The 20,857-nt window shown below is 40.4% G+C and overlaps 1 protein-coding gene across 1 annotated transcript in view; it reads right to left on the bottom strand.

The window, feature by feature from the left end:
* zfp64 (zinc finger protein 64 homolog (mouse)) overlaps positions 1-20,548 on the bottom strand; it is a 53,874-nt gene extending 33,326 nt beyond the window's left edge. The window contains exons 1-2 of the mRNA XM_059980478.1: positions 20,288-20,548; positions 5,792-6,025 (exon numbers count right to left, since the gene is read on the bottom strand). Coding sequence (XP_059836461.1) covers positions 5,792-6,025; positions 20,288-20,330 — 277 coding nt within the window. The 5' untranslated portion in view covers positions 20,331-20,548. The remainder of the gene's footprint in view (positions 1-5,791; positions 6,026-20,287) is intronic.
* Between the last annotated feature and the right edge of the window lie 309 nt (positions 20,549-20,857).

Raw genomic sequence — 20,857 nt, 5'->3', positions numbered from 1 at the left:
GCAGCAGCTTTGAGTGTCGTATGGACTCGGACCCCAAGATCCCTCTGATCCTCCACACTGCCAAGAGTCTTACCATTAATACTGTATTCTGCCATCATATTTGACCTACCAAAATGAACACTTATCTGGGTTGAACTCCATCTGCCAATTCTCAGCCCAGTTTTGCATTCCATCGATATCCCACAGTAACCTCTGACAGCCCTCCACACGATCCACAACATCCCCAAACTTAGTGTCAAAAAGTTGTATCTCAATTTCTTGTAAGGGTCAGGGTCCAAGACTTCAGTATGGAGTGGATCTCCCAGTTTGCACATTGTTTCGGATTTAAGAACATCCAGATTGCTCTCTTTGGTACATAATCCTCAAGGTATAAAGAGGGACTAGGATCAACTATGGAGCTTCATTTAAAGGCATGATGATACTATCACTGAAGGAATGAATGCAAGAATGCAACAGTTATACATTTTATAAAATGATAAAAATGACCTACCTGTACCTAATAGGAGAAGGACAGAAATAAATATGAAATCATATGAAATCACATGTCTGAAGTTTGGAAGCAGTTTATAATTCAACAAAAATGTTGAATTAAGACAGCAAAAGATAGTGTATTGAGAGTAAACTTGTAAGAAAAATCAAAGTGGAAAAATGTCACAAGTATTTAAAAAGATAAAGATTGAGGTAAACATAGGTCCAGTGGGGTCAGAAATGGGAGAACTTATAATGGGGAATGAAGAAATAATAGAACAACTAAGCATGGATGTTGGCTCTGGACTCACAAAAGAGGACACAAGTAATTTCCAAGAAATACTTGACAACTAAGTGAGTAATAAAAAGAATTAAAATAAATCAACAATAGTAAAACCAAAGCATGCTGGAGAAATTAATGGCATGGAAACTTAGGTCAGATAATTTGCAATCTATACTAAAAAGTTGTCATGAAAATAGCAGATGCATTTGATTTTTGCCTTTCAAAATTCTATGGATTATTAAATAGTTTCTATAGATTAGACAAGGGTAAATGCAATCCCAGTATTTTTAAAAAGAAAGGAGAGTTAAAAATCAGGGAGATGCAGATTATTTGGCTTAACAACAACAGCTGGGAAAATTTTAGTGTGCTATAAAGGATATGATGGTAGAACACTTACAAAATATAAATTACAGACAAAGTCAGTACAAGTTCATATAAGAGATGGAGGATTTTTGAAAATACACTCATTAGGCACAGGAGATACCTAATAAAGTAGCCACTGAGTGTATGTTCACGGTCTTCTGCTGCTGTAGCCCATCCACTTCAGCCATCCATTTGTAGGTTGGACACGTGCTTTTTTTTTTACACCACTGTTCTAATACATAGTTATTTGAGTTATTGTCACCTTCCTGTCAACTAGAACCAGTCTGCCCAATCTCCTCTGGCCTCCCTAAATTTAACAAGCTGTCTTTGCCCTTAGAACTGCTGCTCACTGGATGGGGTTTTTTTTTAAAAGTTGTTTTTTGCACCTTTCTTTGTAAACTCTTGAGACTGTTGTGCATGAAAGTTCCAGGAAACCAGCAGTTTGAGTTACTTAACCACCCTGTCTGGCATCAACAATCATTCCTCAGTGACATAACAGTATTGCATAGAAAATTAATCAAGGGATTGTGAGAAATATACTGGCATGGACGGAAAATTGGTTGATAGATAGGAAACAGAGTAGGAGATAGATTTTTTTAGGGGTGGCACGAGTAACTGTGTGCAATAACTACGGATCTAATCAAGTCGGGCTAATCCTGGATGGCATCCAGCTTCGTGAAAATTGTTGGGGCTGAACTTACCCAGGAAACTGGAGTGTATTCCATCATACTTCTAACTTATGCCTTTGGAATGTCACTAAGCAAGTTGGTCACTAGTGCTAATCTGCTCTAATATCCACAGTATCTGCCTGACTGGTTCAGTTGAGCTGATTAGTGGTGACCCCAAGATGATGTTGGAGAGAGATTTAGTGATGGCACAGTGGCAAGAGGAGGTGATTGTAGAGATGATCACTGCAGCACAGAAATTACTTGCCACATATAGTGTCGTACTACAAGTATACAGAGCAAATCAGCACAGATACTGGCTCTTAAGCCCAAAAAGATGATGCAAATTGTGTTGCCCACACAGCCTGCCCCAATTTCCTGCATTCAGCCCATATACCATCCCAGCATGTACCTAAACAAAAGTTTAAATTATACGAGTGTACCTACCTCAACCACTTCCTCTGGCATTTCATTCCACATATTTACCACACACTGGATGACAAGGTTTCTCCTCAAGATCCCTTTTAAAACCTTCCTCTCTCATTCCAAATCTATGCCCTAGTTATGGTATCCCCTACCTTTTGGAAAAGACTGTTACCATCCACCTTGTCTACGCCTCTCAACCATAAACATTTCTACAAAATCAGCCCTCATTCAAAGTCAAAGTAAATCTATTATCAAAGTCTGTATACATCATCATATACTACCTTGAGGTTCATTTTCTTCCATGCATTTATAGGAAAATAATTAAATACAATAGAATTTATGAAAAACTATACACAAAGACTGACAAAGAACAAATGTACAAAAAAAGAAAAGCTGTGCAAGTAAAGAGAAATACTGAAAACATCAGTTATAGAGTCAATGAAAGTGAGCCTGTAGGTTGCAGAATCAATTCAGAATCGTGGAGAGTGAAGTTATCCATGCTGGTTTAATAAGCCAGATAATAACTGTTCCTGGACCTGGTGGGGTGAGACTTGTACCTCCTGCCTGATAGTATGAGTGAGTAGAGGGCAAGAACTGGATGTGGGGGTCCTCAATGATGAATGCTGCTTTCTTGTTTCAGTGCTCCTTGTAAATGTGCTCAATGATGGTGAGGACTTTGCCTGTGAAGGACTGGGCTATATTGATCACTTTCTGGAGACTTTTGCATTCCTAGGCATTGGTGTTTCTACACCCGCCCATGAATCAACTAGTTAGGATACTTTCCACTTTGAAGTTTGCCAAAGCTTTAGGTGACATGCTGAAGCTATACAAACATCCAAGAAAGGAGAGATGCTGTTATGCCTTCTTTGTGATAGCATTTGCATCCTGATCCCTGGGCAGATCATCCGATAGGTTAACACCAAGGATTTTAATGTTACTGATCCCCTCCACCTCCGCCCTCCTAATGAGGACTGGCTCATTGGCCTCAGGCTTCTTCCTCATGTAATCATTCTCCAACATACCAAGAAATAAAGACCGAGCCTCTCCCTATAACTCAGGCCCTCTAGCCTTACAACATCCTCAGTTTTTGTGTACATTTTCCAGTTTAACAACATCTTTTCTACAACAAGGTGCCAAAAACTGTACACAGTATTCCAAGTGTGACCTTAACTACAACTTATACAGCTGCAACATAATGTTTCAACTCCTATACTCAATACCCTGCCTGATGAAGATTTGACTTTGCGGGCTAACATTCCAAAAGGCATTACCTCACATTAACCTGTACTGAAAACTGTTTGCCACTCTAGCCCTACTTCCCTAACTGATTAAGATCGCCTTTTAATCTACACTATACAATCTTCTTCGCGATTAACAACACCTCCTAATTTTGTATCACTTGCAAATTTACCAATCAAATCTTGTGCATTCACATCCAAAGCATTTATATAAGGAATGAATAACAAGGGTCTTGAACCTTTAGTCACTGGCCCCCATTCCGAGAAACAAGCTTCAACCGCCAACCTCACTTCCTACCTCCAAGCCAATTTTGAATCCACCCAAATCATTTTTTCCTAGAATCCGTGGGACATAACTTTCCAGATTTGCCTCCCATACGGAACCATGTGAACAGTAGTGCAGAAGTCCAAATAGACAACATCTACTACCCTACCCTTGTCTACCTTTATTGGTTACTTCTTCAAAAACATTGAAAACTTCTTCACATATGACTTTACATGCATAAAACCATGCTGACTCCTCCTAATCACACTCTGCTTGGCCACATTAATCACTTAATTTCTGAATGTTGTCTACGTTTTACAAGGTCATTACATCAGCTCCTCAAATGAAGAGTTTATACCAAATTTGGCCTGCACTGTGCTGATGGGCTGAAAGCAGAGCTATACTGAAAATGCCTGTTACTAGCATTGGAACAATAAAACCCCACCACACCTCAAATTAGAGTGTTATAAGGCCCTCAAACATTTCCTACTTATTTATCTACTCTGAAATTTTGCGGGCCAGCCTCTGTGATTCTAATCTCCTCAACCTTTTGCTCACCCAAAACTCTGCTGCCTGTAGCTGAACTTGCTTAGAGTCTTGTTCACCCCTTCTTGACCTTGTCATCTTCACCACGCTTTCTCCAAATGGCCAGTCCACCTCTGCAATTTCTCCAGCACCTTGAGAATCTTCGATTTCTGTGCTGCTCTAATCCTGGTGCTGTGCGCACTTGCACCACTGGTGATTGTGCTTTCATCTGCCCCCAGAACTTACGTCCTAAAGCATCTCTCCCTTTCCTCTTTTATTGAATATCCATTACTGCTAATTTGATGTTCTTTTGTTATTATTTTTTCAGAAGGTTATTTACAAATGCAATCTTTCATGATTATTTCCCCCCCCCACACCAAAGTATTTCCCATTAAGAGGACAGAGTACATAAAGGTTTGAACTACTTTTGCTATTGTCCCTCCTATCCAATAATACATTCTTATTGGTTGGCTCTTTAATCAGGCAACAAGATTTTGAATCAAACCTGCCTTCAGTTATTTTGGCCCCATACACGCACCATCAAGGGTTACTACTCAGGAACCTACTACTAAGCTGGCTGAGATCTCCAAATTTAAATGAGGTCAAGTGCTGCCACACAGACAATATTTCTAATCACAAAGCCATTAGATAACCTATTTACCTCAGAGCATATATTGTGATTATTTTGATGATCAGCATTCACTCAGTATTTGTGCTCAGAAGTGAATTATGTAGAGAAACTTGTTTGGTAAGTCAACTTTAATAATCCCTGTGCACTGTTTTGTTCTCATTGTTTAAGGTCGTCATATTTTATGAATTCATTATTGTGTAAAAACTTGTAACCAATCACCAATAGTTCTTTAATAACTCAGACCTTTGATTTGGATGCATATCACATATTGGTTTCCTGTTATTGCATAATATGTTATTTAGCAACCTGAGCCACATCAAAATACTTGTAAGATGCACACAAAATCTACCGCTGTTGTGAAAAAAATGAAACACTGCTGATCTCGTCCATCACTGGAGCTGCACCACCTGTCACTTTGCAGGACAATAAGAGAGAGTAGCAAATATATAGTACATTAGTTAATATTCTAGAAAAATCAAGAAAAGCAAAATAGTAAAAGTAGAATTCACAGTTGTCATTCCAGGGCCAAGACATTTTGATTTATATTCTAGATATGTGAAGGAAAACCTTGTTTCAAACTTCCCTTTATTCTTCCAAATCACACCAATCTCTACCTCCCAAAATATCACATCATTTTTGGCAGATCAGATAACTAAACACAACTTTAGGTTAATGAACTAGTTTTTTTAAAAAAAAATCAAGATATTGCATTAACATTACAGTAACTTTATTAATGTTCCAATGTTAACTCAATTTATTTTCCACTAACAGCTTAATTACTTAGATTTAATAAATTCACATGCATTTCACAAATTTCAGTTCAGTTGCAGCCAAGAATGCAATACTAACAAGCACAGCTGAAAATGAAAACTATGCCATCGCTATTCCTTTTCAGAATCTAATAAAATCTGTTTGCCTTTTTTGTACCTGACATAGTCTGCGTCTGTGCGGTAATGGTACTTGTAGCAGTCTGAGTCTGGGTTGCTGATGTCGTTGCCTCTGCCACAAACTGAACAGAATTTGGGCCTGCAGCTGTACCCAGATGGCAGCCATTTTGCTTGTGGGCCACAAACGTATCTAACGTGTTGTACTGTTGCTTGCAGATGCCACAAATGTGGATATCAGCACTCACTTCTACTAACACGGTGGCCCCTGGAGAAACTACATAAAAAGAAGAAATTAGGGTATAAAGCAAAACAAAAGATTTATTCTCCCTTTTCTATACAGTTGTTCTCCTTGGTCTAAGCCAACATGGAAACCAGCAGTCTTAAATGCTAACACAAGGAAATCTGCAGATGCTGGAAATTCAAGCAACACACACAAAATGCTGATGGAACACAGCAGGCCAGGCAGCATCTATAGGGAGAAGCACTGTCAATGTTTCGGGCCGAGGCCCTTCGTCCTGACAGTGCTTCTCCCTATAGATGCTGCCTGGCCTGCTGTGTTCCATCAGCATTTTGTGAGTCTTAAATGCTTTTAATTTTCTTCAAGAATACATTTTGTTAGAAAATTAATAAGTACTATACACAATAGTCTAAAAAAAATCTAGAACATAGAACTGTACAACATAGTACAGGCCCATCAGCCCACAATGTTTTGCCATCTTTTTAAACCACATTAAGATCAATCTAACCCGTACCCTCCCACACAGCCCTCCAGTTTTCATACATTTATATGACAATAGACCTTAAATCTCCCAGCTGGATCTGCCTCTACCACCACCCTTGGCATTGCATTACAGACACTTACCACACTCTGTGTAAACAAATTTACTTCCAACATCCCCATATATACTTTACTCTAATCACTTTAAAAGTATGACATCATGCTATCCATTGCCACCCTAGGGAAAAGAGTCTAACTGTCGTCTCTATGCTCTCATCACTTTATCTCTAAAGCAGAGACCAACCACCACAAGCGGTGCAAGTGGAACCTATGGAAGATTAAGGAAACAAGACTTTGAAGACCACGACCTACAGGTCCAAACAAAACATTTGGGTCTGTAGAGCAGTCATTCTTCCGACATTACTGTATGAAGCTGAATCATGGGCCACCTACAGCAGACAGCTTCAAGTCCTGGAACAATACTACCAAAGACACTTAGAAAAGATTTTCGCAGATTCGCCGGAAGGACAGACTCACAAATACCAGCATGCCGGAGGAGGCCAATATGGACACCATTTCCACCACAATAAGCAACACCAACACCTCCCCAAACAGAACCTTTACTCCCAGTTAAAGAAAGATCAGCAAGCCCCTGCCAGGCAAAGGAAACACTTCAATGATAACACCAAATTCAGCCCCCAAAAAATTCAACATTATATCTAAAACATGCTAAAATATTGCATTCAAAAGATGCACTCAATAAGAAATCTGTGCAAGAAGGAGCTGTGCTACATGAGAGCAAGCTCCACTGTGCCCTTAGAGAGCAAGCTGTAGTTGTGAAAGGAACAAATGAACAACCAAAAGACACAACCACTACTTACTCTTGCCCACACTGCACCAGGATGTATGAATCTCAGATCAAATGTAGTCTAAACCTTCTGAAAATTCAAGTAAACAGCATCGACCAATTCTTGTCTACACTGCTTGTTATTTCCTCAAAGAATTCTGACAGCTCCGTCAGGCAAGATTTTCCCTTAAGGAATCCATGGTAACTTTGGCCTATTTTATCATTTGTCCCCAAGTAACCCGAGACTTCATCCTTAAAATTCAACTCCAACATGCTCCCAACCACTGAGGTGAGGCTAACTGGCCTATAATTTCCTTTTTCTGCCTCCCTCACTTCTTGAAGAGTGGAGTGACATATGCAATTTTCCAGTCCTCTAGAACCATGCTAGAATCTACTGATTCTTGAAAGATCATTACTAATGCCTCTTTAACTATGTCTTTCAGAAACCTAGTGTGTACTTCATCTGGCCCAGGTGACCTGTCCAGTACTTTCAGACCTTACAGCTTCCCAAAGACCTTCCCCCTAATAACTCACTTCTCCTCCCAGACACTCTCGAACTTACAGCATACTGTTAGTATCTTCCACAGTAAAGATGGATGCACCTCAACCAATCTTTATATCATCTGCAAACTTGACATAAAATCAACTTTGTCATCCAAATCAATAACATAAAGTGAAGTGGTGCCAACACCGACCTCTCAAACTTCCACAGACTGCTAGTATTTTCCACAGGGAAGACAAATACAAGATACTTATTTAGTTCATCTGCCAGTTCCTTTAGCTAGGGGACCTTGCCTACCACTGTATATTGATCATAGCTTTATAATAATTTTACCATAAATAAAGAGTATAGATATAGTGTAATTGATGGGAGGTTTAGAGTGGCTATGTTGTAGTACCTTCTCACCTAGAAGATAGTGGAATCTGGAACACACCATCTGAAAAGATGACAGGCAAGTATTTTCACGACATTTAGGAAGTATCTATACAATCATTTTAATCCCCAAGGCACGGTAGGCGATACACCTAGCAGTATAAGGGGGATTAGTATAGATAGGTACTTGATGATCAGCATGGACAGGTTGAGTAGAGAAGACACCATTCTGGTTCTAATACTAGGCAATGAACTTGGTCAGGTGACAGATCTCTCAGTAGGAGAACATTTTTGAGACAGTAACCTCAACTTCCTGACCTTTAGCATAGCCTTGGACAGGGTTAGGAACAGATTGTCTGGGGAAGGGAGGAGAATGATGCTATTAGACAGGAACTTGGTAGTGTATATCTGGAACAGATATTCTCAGGGAAACTGGGAGGTTGTTTAGGGGGCACTTACCTGGTGTTCTGGATGCGTTTGTCCCATTGAGATTGGGAAAGGATGACAGGGTGAAGGAACCATGAGAGAACAAGAGAGGTAGAACATTTAGTCATAAGGTTAGAAGGAAGCATGCTTAAAGTTTAGGAAGCAAAAATCAGGAAGAGCTCTTGAGAATTATGAGGTAGCCAGGAAGGAGCTAAAGAAGGGACAGAGAGCTAGAAGTGGACATGAGAACATGAAAAGGCCTTGGCAAGTAGGATTAAGGAAACCCCCAAGGAGTTCTTCACATGTGCCACACATGAGACTACATAACAAGAACCCATGGTGTTACAAGAAAGATACTAGCATGAATAGAGGATTGGCTGATTGGCAGGAGACAAAGTGGGAATAAAGGGAGTCTTTTCTGGTTGGATGCTGGTGACTAGTGGTGCCCAGTAGGGGGTCGGTATTGGGACTGCTTTTTTTACATTATATTACATGATTTGGGTAACAAAAATGATGGCTTTGTGCCCAAGTTTGTGGATGATACAAAGATAGCTGGAGGAACAGGTAGTGTTGAGGAGGCCGCAGGAATTCGACATGTTAGGAAAATGGGCAAAGAAGTGGCAGATGGAATATGATGTCAATAAGTGTATGGTCATGCACTTTGGAAGAAGGAACAAAAGAGTAGCCCATTTTCTAAGCAGGCAGAAAGTTCAAAAATACGAGTTGCAAATAGACTTGGGCATCCTCGTGCAGGTTCCCTGAAGGTTAACTTGCAAACTGAGTCAGTGATGAGAAAGGCAAATGCATTGTTAGTATTCATTTTATGATGGCTAGTATATAAAAGCAAGGATGTAATGCTGAGGCTTTATAAGGCACTGGCGAGGCTTCACCTGCAGTATTGTGAGCAGTATTTGTCCCCTTATCTAAGAAAGGATATGCTGATGTTGGAGAAAGTTCAGAGGAGGTACACGAGAATGATTCTGGGAATGAAAGGATTATCACATGAGGAGCGTTTGATGTCTGTAGTCACTGGAATTCAGAAGAATGATGTGGGAGGGGAATCTTATTGAAACCCCTCAGATGTTGAAAGCCTGAAGAGACTGGATGCGAAGATGTTTCCTATAGTGGGGGAGTCTAAGACCAGAGGGTACAGTCGCAGAATAGAGAGATGTTCATCTAGAACGGAGATGAGAAAATATTTCTTTAGTCAGAAGATGGTAAAATTCATTGCCACAGGCACCGTGGAGGCCAGGTCATTGGGAGAAAATGTAGTGAAGATTGATTGATTCTTGATCAGTCAGGGCATGAAAGGTTACAGGGAGAAGGGGGTTCAGAGAGAAAATGGATCAGACAGATGAAATGGCAGAGCAAAATCAATGGGCCAAATGGCCCAATTCTGCTCCTCTCTCTTATGGTTTTAAAGAAATGAATGAACACTCAGCATCAGCCTGCTTGGTTAAAGACATTGCTGTTCTGACCAACTCAAGAACCTCACGCTATATCAGTGCAGCCTCAGCATCAGAATCAGCTTTAATATCACTGGAATATCTGGCAAAATTTGTTGTTTTGGGGCAGCAGTACATTGCAATACATAATAATGAACCTACAAATCACAATTAGAATTATATATTGAAATTAAACTAAATAAGTAGTACAAAAAAGGAGCAAAAAATAACAAGGTAGTCTTCATGGGTTCATTGTCCATTCAGAAATCTGATGCAGAGAGGAAGAAGCTCTTCCTGAAGCATTGAGTGTGTGTCTTCAGGCTCTTGTACCTCCTCCTTGATGGAAACAATGAGAAGAGAGCATGTCCTGGCTGAAGGGGGTCCTTCATGACAGATGCCATCTTTTTGAGAATCTTTGGTGACATACCAAGTCTCCTCAAACTCCAATTAAAATATAGCCACTGTTGAGTCTTCATCACAATTACATCAATATCCAGGAGAGTCATCAAGAGGAATTGCACATTGGTTATCTCCAAGGCTGGGGTGTGTAGAACTGTCTACAGCCGCAAGGCAGTGGGGCTGGACGGCACCCCAGTCCTTAAAGTGTGTGCTGAACAACTGGCTGGTGTGTTTACGGCCATTTTTAATCTCTCCCTCCCCCAATGTGTAGTGCCCTCCTGCTTTAAATCGCCCATTATTGTCCTTGTACCCAAGAAAACCAAGAGAACATATCTGAATTATTGGCACCCTGTTGCACCCATCTCAATTATAAGCAAGTGCTTTGAGAGGCTGGTTAAAAACTACATCTGCAGTATGCTACCACCCACACTGGAGTTCAGTCCTATCAACCTCAGGATCGAGCATAAAAAACATTTAGCTCATCTGGAGTAAGGCGGCGATGTTGGCTGTACTACTGCATTTCCTCTTGATGGCTTGCAGTCTTTCCTTCTGCTAAACGCAGCTTTAAAGCCAGGACCAACAGGCTATGGGATAGCTTCTTTCTACAAGCCATTAGACTTGTAAATTCACATCTGTGCATTGTGACAGAATCATAATGTAAAGATTTTTACTCCCTCACATTGTGGGATGGATGAAAGATTTAACTAAATTCTAATACTAATGTTGAAACTGAAACTTCAGGTATTTGAAACTTCTCACCCTTTCCACCACTGATCCCTCGAAGAGGTTTGGCGTGTGTTCTCTCGACTTCCCTTCCTTGGTCTTATGATGACTGCAAGTCATTGATGCGACACCACTCAACCAGCTGATCTATCTTATTCATGTATGTCTCCTCATCACTATCTCAAATTTTGCCAACAATATTTGTGTCATCAGCAAATTTATAGATGGCCACACAATCATGGCTGTAGAGAGTAGAACAGCAGATTAATCTTTGAGGTGCACTAGCACTGATTGTCTGCAAGGAGGAGACGTTATTTCCGATCCACACAGACTGTGGTCTCCCAGTGAGGAAGTCAAGGATCCAGATGCAGAGGGAGGTACAGGCACCAATGTTTTGCATCTTGTTGACTGGTACTGAAGTATGATTGTATTTAATGCTGAGTCTGATCAATAGACAGCAGCCTGACTTTTTTTTAATCATTGCTAGTGTCCAGGTGATCTAAAGCCCAGCAGAGAGCCATTGAGATTGCATTCACTGTAGACCTATTGTGGCATAGGTAAATTGCAGCAGGTCCAGGTCCTTGCTTCGGCAAGAGTTGACTCTGGCTATGACCAACCTCTCAAAGCAGTTTGTCATGGTAGATGTGAGTGCGATTGAGTGATAGTCATTGAGGCAGCTCACCCTGCTCTTCTTGGGCACTATTATGATTGTTGCCCTTTTGAAGCAGGTGGGAACCTCTGACTATAGCAGGGAGAGATTGAAGATGTCCTTAAACATTCCTACCAGTTGGTTGGCACAGGTTTTCAGTGGCCTACCAGGTGCACCATTAGGTCCTGATGTCTTGCAAGGGTACACCCTCAGCCGGCTGAAAGATGTTCTGATGTCAGCCTCCAAGACAGAGATCAGAGTCACCAGATGCTGCAGGGATTTGCAATGGTGTAGTTTTATTCTCCACTTCAAAGAGTGCATAAAAGGTGTCAATCTCATCTGGGAGTGAAGCATCACAACCATTCATGATGTTAAGTTTTGCTTTGTAGGAAGTAATGGTCTGCAAATGTGTCAAATCTAACCTGCATCTGATTTTGTCTCTAACTTCAATCAGAATTGGTTGCTTTTGCTCTTAAAATAGATTTCCATAGGTCATACATGGACTTCTTGTGTAGTTCTGGTTCACCAGCCCTGAATGCCACAGATCTAGCCCTCAGCAGACTATGTCTGGTTCATCCATGACTTCTGGTTTGGATGTGTTTTTGAAGGCACACGCTCAATGACACAGGTCAATGACAAGTATGGCATATTCATTCATATTTGATGATGAATCCCTGAATATTGTCCACTCCACGACTCAAAGCATCCCTGTAAGCGCTCCTCCACCTATTTGACCATACCTTCTTGGTCATCACCACTGGTGTTGTGGACTTTAGACTCTGCCTATGCACTGGGAGTAGAAGTACAGCTGGGTGATAGACTTTTCAAGGAATGTGATGGCACAAAAAGCATTCTTGATTGTGGTCAAGTGTGGCCTGAGGTGGAATGTACACTACTAACAGGATGGCGGTAAACTCCCTTGAAGATAAAATGGACGACATTTGATCGCTAGATATTCCGGAACAGCTGAGCACGATTGAGACAGAACCATATGTCTGTGCACCATGATGAGTAAATCATAAGATATACTCCACTTCCTCTACCTTAAGAAGACTGACCTGCCCTGTTTTAGTGGAGGATGGTAAAGTCATTGAGCTGCAGTGTTGTATCCAAAATGGTGGTGGTGAGCCATGATTCCATGAAGCAAAATACACAGCAGTCCCTGGTGTCCTTCTAGTAATGCAATCTTGCTCTGAGATCTTCAGTTTTATTATTCAAAGACTGTACATTCGCCAGCAGAATAGTTGGGAGTAGGATCTAAAGCCTCTGTGTTTCAATTGTATCTGTAGATTGGCTTGTCTTCTGCGCTTCTGTTTTCTTAAAGGGGCACTCATGAATTGAGTCTGCAGTTTGGGATCTGCCAATTTTAGATAGTTAGAAATGTCTTGAAAGGACATTGCTTACAGAAGTACCCATGACTGTGACCGTGATTTCAGCTGCAGTTGTCCTAAACAGGAATATTTGATGATCCCCATCAGAGGTGCATACAAAGAATCACCACATATCAGGAAATGTGGGATAACATATTTTGCTAACAGGAACAACAGTGTAGACTATTATCTAAAGGGTAGAAGATTCAAACATCAGAGGTGCAAAGGAACTTAGAAGTCCTCATGCAAGATGCCCAGAAGGTTAATTCACAGGTTGAGCCTGTGGTAGAGAAAGCAAATGGCATTTATTTCAAGGAGAATATAAAAACAAGGAGATCATGCTGAATAAGACATTAGTCAGGCTACACTTGGAGAATTTTTGGACCCCTTACCTCAGAAAGGATGTGCTGAAATTGGAGAGAGTCCAGGGAGGTTCACAAGGATGATTCCAGGAATGAAGAGGTGAACGTATGAGCAGCGTTTGGCAACTTTAGGCCTGTAGTTACTGGAATTTAGAAGAATGCATGGGGATCTCATTGAAACCTACCAAATGTTGAAAGGACTAGACAAGGTGGATGGGGAGAGGATGTTTCCTCTGTTGGGAGTATCCAGAACTAAAAGGCAGAGCCTCAAAATTGAGTGGTGACCTTTTACAACTGAAGCAAGGAGGAATTTATTTTTTGCCAAAGAGTGGTGAATCTGTGGAATGATCTGCCACAGACTGCAGTTGAGGCCAAGAGCAAGGGTATATTTAAAGAGGAAGTAGAAAGATGACTGATTGGTCGGGGCATCAAGGGATATGATAGAGGGCAGGTGTATGGGGTTGAATAGGATCCAGGATCAGCAACAATGAAATGGTGGTGTGGACTCAATGGGCTGAATGGCCTCATTCTGCTCCTCTGTTTTATGGTCTTATTGGCACCATCTTGATTATAACTGATGTAACTGATGCCAAAATGGATCTCAACTCTCTGGTTACAGAAGTTCTTTCAATGTTTAAAGACCTTGTTACTTGCATACTGCATATGTGTGGTATAATTCACAGCAGTGATATCAGTTACATATAGAACACACACTAAAAAAACTGCTATGCTCAGATGCATTCACGCACAAGCATGTTACTCACATAGAATATCACTCTACAATTTCCCAACCCATTCATGGAAGGGCTGATCTCATTTAGCAACTAATTTTTGCATAATATTCAATTGTGTAGCATATAAAAACACTGTGCCCCGCAATAGAACTTTAGTAATTTATCATTCACACAAAACCTCCACATTTCATATATTCACAGATCTTAATGTTTATTCAGCTTCAGCAACATTTAGTTGAATGTGCATCATCACCAACCCAAAATTTGATTGTTCAGTCAAAGTGAATGACCCCAAACAATCCACTTTCTACAGGAATTTAATTTGTACATTCCATTCATGGTCCAATATTTTGGTCATTTGACTGCAATTGAACTTGAGCCTATCCTTCTTTGCCTTAAATTAGCTCAGACCATCAGCTCTCTACTTATAACTCAAACTAGAGCATGATACCAGGCATGAACCCACAGGTTCTGACCTTGGCATGATTTTGAGTTGGTTCAACACCAGAGGGAGCCCTTAATCTTTCTCAGAAATTTTCAAATTTGACATCCAAGCATGGTTAAGAATTGATGCTGGCATCGTAGTCTGAATGTCAATTAAGTAGACATAAGAAATGGAACTTATAAAATAACCTTCATATCAAATTGCATAAATCCTTATGCAAATGTTCCAGACAACTTCTATGAAGCAAGTATTTGATTTTTGATTATATTGATTAAGTGCAGTATTTAGGAATGATAGAGAAAGTTGTTCAGTTGTACAGTGTACCACAGGGTCCTTTACTTATAGCTAGAATAGTATCACAACATGTGAGACGCCAATCTAAATTGCAAGTAAAATCAAAAAAAGAGTGGAAATGCTGAGCAAGTCGCTACCCTACCCAAAAAATTAGCAAAACTGAATAAATAGTATGGTGAAAAAGTTAATAATTCAAATTTTACATAACACAAGGTCTCATGCAGTAATGTACTGAACCATCCTAAGTCAAGTTACAAGTTCAATGGATTCTGGTTAATTGGGACAGATCAGAAACAGTACAGTTTGACCCAATTAAGCAGCTGACAAATTAGCTTCAGTTCCATGGAAATAGTTAAAGAGGAAGAAAACCAACAAACCACTGCTTAACAAAGTAATAAATTATGTAATTAAATGAAATACAGAATAAATAAGAACACTACCGATACTACTACAGTACTATAAGACTGTGTATTAGTGCCTAATACTTATCAACGAAGGAATTTATCCAGTGTATGCTGCTGTGTTCTTTTGACTGACTGTAAATAAACAAACCAGCACAGGCACCTAGTTGAGATAATGGACTGCTTTCATACAATGCTTTCGACAATTGCATCCTCATTTTTTTCTGTAACATTTAAGATGATTGTCGATGCTTTCAAATTCTTCATTAGTCCAAATTTGCTGAAGTAGTAAAACAATTTCATTTTCACTTCAGGTCATTTCTGGCATCTCCAAGCCTGATTACTTGAAATTTCAGTGAGCAAAGCAATTCTGAATTGTCTAACTGCTTATTTCTCACCAAATATTAGTGACAAAAAAAAAATCACAGTTATTTGAACACAGATACCCACAAATGCCAATACTTAAAAACTGTTCACACCAAGCACTGTGTGGTGTTTAATGGACACATAAGTGTATGTGACTGAGGCTAGTTCGGCAACAATCTCCTGTCCTTATTAAGTGGCATAAGTGTCCCAAATAAACAAAAGGAATCTCAAAGAGATAAAAAAAGGATCTACTATAGTGGTCGCCAACCCGTCGATCTTTGAGACATTCTCAGTAGATCCCAAAAAAAAAAGAGAAATAAATACACAAATACTGTCGGCAGACTGTTTCTGGATTGCGGGTTATAAGTTCCGTTCTTTCTGCCCAGTGTGCATGCATGTAGCTCCCCCACTCTACACAGTGTAATTCATTGGTCCCCAACCACCGGGAGTTGGGGCCCGGAGGCTGTCTAATGAGGCAATGAAGCCCTCAAAACTGCTTCAGTACCTTGAGTCCAAGCACCCTGCACTTAAAGACGAACCCACTGAGTTTTTTTCCAGCGGAAAACACGTGAGCAAGTGGGACAGAAGCAAGTGCAGAGAGCCGCGGAAACTAAGTTGTGGAATAGACTGGACATAAGGAACCTGCTTCAAGTATCGCTGTATTCCGGTCGTGTTCAACATCCCCCCCAGTTGGCTGGTCCGCAAGAATATTGCCAATATTAAACCGGTCTGCGGTGCGAAAATAGGGTGGGTACCCCTGTTGTTTATACATTATTTCTACTTCCGGGTTGCAGGGTTTTACTTCGGATCTTTTCTGCCCCGGTGCACATGCATGTCACTAATCGATTTAGTAGGTTGATCTTGCCTTTCACTAAGGCTGAGGTAGGGGATTTTTGGCTTAAAAAGGTTGGCGACCACTAATCTAGTACTTTAGTCCCAAAGATGTGTCCCAAATAAGTCACTATCAATGGCCCAATTATTAACAGGAATACACTATATATATATCCTCTTTAATCACACACTTCATTGAATTTGGAAGTGATTAGAAGATTTGCAAAATGAAGATGCAATATTTACTGTCTATTTCCACTTCACTTATAAATGCTAATCAATATTCCTAACTTGAATTCTTATTTTCTTGCAAAATTTTCAGATAACTTAGATTTTTATTTCATTAAGTACTCTGTTCAGTGAAGAAAATTTCTTTATCTGTTTTCTTGCAAAAATCTTATGGGGCAAAACATAAGAACTTACCTGAAAACAGATGCAAGGGGTTGCAATGCACATTAGCTAAGTGGCTTCCACAACAGGCAACAGGAAAATTTCCTTCTGTAAGCTTAATTGCATGACTGCTGCATGCAGCCAGTGCTAACCTCACTACTCACTGGCTATATTCCTTTGGAAGGTTTCACAATACCATGAGTAGCTGTCCATCTTAAGCTGGCCCACAAAAATTAAAGTTGGCTGACATATCTTAAAGTGGAAATATGTTGACATAGCTATTCTACAAAGAAGTTAGTCTGAGAAATTGAAAGAGAATCAGGCCCAGAAATGAAGCTGAGGCTGAAATCAGATCAGCAATGATCTAAGCAACACACACAAAATGCTGGTGGAACGCAGCAGGTCAGGCAGCATCTATAGGGAGAAGCGCTGTCAATGTTTCCGACTGAGACCCTTCGTCAGGACTAACTGAAAGGGGAAAATGCAAATGATAGGAGAAGACCGGAGGGGGTGGGGTGAAGCTGAGAGCCGGAAAGGTGATCTTATTAAAGGGCAGATCATATCAGCCAGCAAAGCCACTTTCCAGATTTTTCAAATGCTCATTGTATGCTAACATAATTATTTCAATACCAGGGCTCTTAACTTGTGTACCAACCTTTTATGCAGTACTTTGCCAAATACCTTTTAGAAATCTAAATATAACTCAGCTACAGGCTCCCATCTATCAAATCCCTGTCACATCCTCAAAAAAATCATGCAAAGTTGTCAAATATGTTTTATCTTTAATAAAATCCTGGTGACCAGATTTGACAGACAGACAGACAGACATCTTTACTGATCCCGAAAGAAACTGGGTTTCGTTACAGTCGCACCAACCAAGAACAGTGCAGAAATATAGCAATATAAAACCATAAATAATTAAATAGTAATAAGTAAATTATTCCAAGTGGAAATAAGTCCAGGACCAGCCTATTGGCTCAGGGTGTCTGACACCCTGAGGGAGGAGTTGTAAAGTTTGATGGCCACAGGCAGGAATTTGATTATATTTCTCTTTCTTAAATCATTAGTTATTTCCTCTTTGCTTATTTTCTCCACCATTTTGCCAACAACAGACATTAAACTAAATGGGTTATAATTCTCCCACAGCCCTAGTCTGGAGTTTTGAAAAACTTCAACCAGTGAGTCTTTTGCATCTGCAGACATTTCCTTTAAAATCCTAGAAGCCAAGCCATCAGGTGCTGGCTATTTGTCCACCTTTACCCTGCAAGTTTCGCTAATTCTTTGTTTGGGGATTTTTACAAGTTCCTTTTAAATGAGCATATCAATTATCTAAGGAATATATGCAGTGTCCTCTACAAAACTGATTTAACAAATCTACCATTTCTTTGCTGTTATTAAATCACCAACCTAAAGGTTCTATGCTTACCTTAGCTCCCTTCTTCCTCTTTTATATATTCACAGATAAACTCCATAAGACCATAAGACAAAAGAGCAGAAGTCAGCCATTCAGCCCATCGAGTCTGCTCCGCCATTTTATAATGAGCTGATTCAATCTACCCTTTAGTCCCACTCCCCTGCCTTCTCACCATAACCTTTGATGCCCTGGCTACTCAGATACCTATCAATCTCTGCCTTAAATACACCCAATGACTTGACCTCCACTGCCGCCCGTGGCAACAAATTCCACAGATTCACCACCCTCTGACTAAAATAATTTCTTTGCATCTCTGTTCTGAATGGGCATCCTTCAATCCTTAAGTCATGCCCTCTCGTACTAGATTCCCCCATCATGGGAAACAACTTTACCACATCCACTCTGTCCATGCCTTTCAACATTCAAAATGTTTTTATGAGGTCCTCCCTCATTCTTCCAAACTCCAAGGAGTACAATCTGAGAGTGGTCAAACGTTCCTCATATGTTAACCCTCTCTTTCCCGAAATCATTCCAGCGAATCTTCTCTGAACTCTCTCCAACGTCAGCACATCCTTTCTTAAATAAGGAGCCCAAAACTGCACACAGTATTCCAAGTGAGGTCTTACCAGTGCCTTATAGAACCTCAACATCACATCCCTGCTCCTATACTCTTATTCCTCTAGAAATGAATGTCAACATAGCATTTGCAATGTTGGGAGTGTTGTGAAGCTCTTACTGTTTGTTTGCAGATTGCATGCAAGTTTTCTCTCAAAATCATTTTTCTCTCTAGTCTTCTGGCCTACTACCAGCCTTTGCTAACACAAATTTTAAAGCTTTCTCAAGGAATTCCTCTTTCTTAGTTAGGTTAAAGTCCTGCTGAGCATTATGGATCAGCCGTTTAAACATGCATATTGTTTGGTTACTGACCGACCTCTTATTTTCCCAATCCACTTTAAACAAAATCACCATTAATAATTTCTTTATTTATTTTAAAGAAGTGGTAACCCTCATCGTCTTAACTTTATCCAGCTATAAGTGCTTTGGGCTTCTTTTGATCATGAAGCATGCTATATAAATGAAAATCTTTCTTTTTAGGTGCAGGAGCAAACTTTAGGCTAACATTCTGGATTCAAAGTTTGAATTCATTTTGAGGCCAATTCTCAATATACAAACTAAGCAACTCATCATAGATAGTACCTGGGCTCTGCCCATTTAAAACAGTCACTCTGATAGTACATTTTATTCTGCCAGTTATCAGGAAATTGGCTTGTAAGCTTATTGTAAGTTTGCAAAGGAACTGCCCTCCTCTGCCAATAAGTAGTACTGTTTCCTAGAATTAGTATATTGTCAGTCTTGTAAGACAAGAAAATTTTCCCTGCCAAATTAAACTGACGACCTGCTGTTTTTTAACATGACTTATTTTTCACTGAAAACAAGATATCATTTGGCTGAAAAGCAGGATTATTGGAACAGCAACTGGATACCTTTAATTTCAGGTCTTTAATGCATCAAATTTCAAATGCTTGTAATGCAAATTGTTACCGTGTTATTTCGATAATAAAATGTGCTTAGAGAGTCGGGAAACTCTTCTGTAAGCAAAATTTCAAACGCTGGCAGTAACTAGTGGGAACCCCTGACTTTGCATATCATATAACTGCTCTGGAAAGCCCTGGAACCTGAGTAATGTACCTCCCCGCCTTCCGATAGCCAGGTTCCCGGGTGTGCTGCTACCCAGGTTCCGGGGCTGCTCACCGGCTCATGCAAAAGCAACACTCTCGGCCTACACCCTGCCCAGCCGACTACAGCCGCCCCGACACCTGCATAAAAAAAACACAACCGCCTACTCACACGGCACCGGGCCGAAATTGTCGTTCTGCCCGCCCGCGTTCATGGTTCAGCCGCGGAGTCCAAGGGGGAACAAATGAGACCGAGGACGTGGAGGCTTCTCTCCCTGTCTCCGATATTACGGACAAACAAACCGATAAGAGACTGAAGAACAGTTAGGGCCCTCGGCACTGCAGCGGAAGTGGGTGCACTGCACTTCCGCCCACTGTAGACTTGAAGATTAGTCCCAAAGTCAATGGTTAAACCTGTGGCATTTGATTTATCCTTGGGAAATGTGCTGGTTATGTCTTCAGACTGGTTACCTGCATAGGAATGGGTGGAGGGTTTGTTGATATATAGTTCAGATTCCATGTTCAAGTAATAAAATATTTAATATGCGGGAGTTCAATAATGTTTTAACTATTCTCTAACATATCAATCAAAAGAAAATAGGTGACGGTCCCCCCCACCCCCCAATAATCTAGGCACCTCTAACACCTGGGATAACAATTTGGATTTAGTGACCAAACCATTTAGTTAAGATTGGAGAAACACAAAATACTGGAGGAATTCAGCAAGTCAGGCAGTATTTAT

The sequence above is a fragment of the Hypanus sabinus genome, chromosome 9 (genome assembly GCF_030144855.1).
Source record: "Hypanus sabinus isolate sHypSab1 chromosome 9, sHypSab1.hap1, whole genome shotgun sequence".
Taxonomy (NCBI): domain Eukaryota; kingdom Metazoa; phylum Chordata; class Chondrichthyes; order Myliobatiformes; family Dasyatidae; genus Hypanus; species Hypanus sabinus.
The sequence above is the reverse complement of the archived record's forward strand: the minus strand, read 5'-3'. Positions and strand labels throughout refer to the sequence as shown.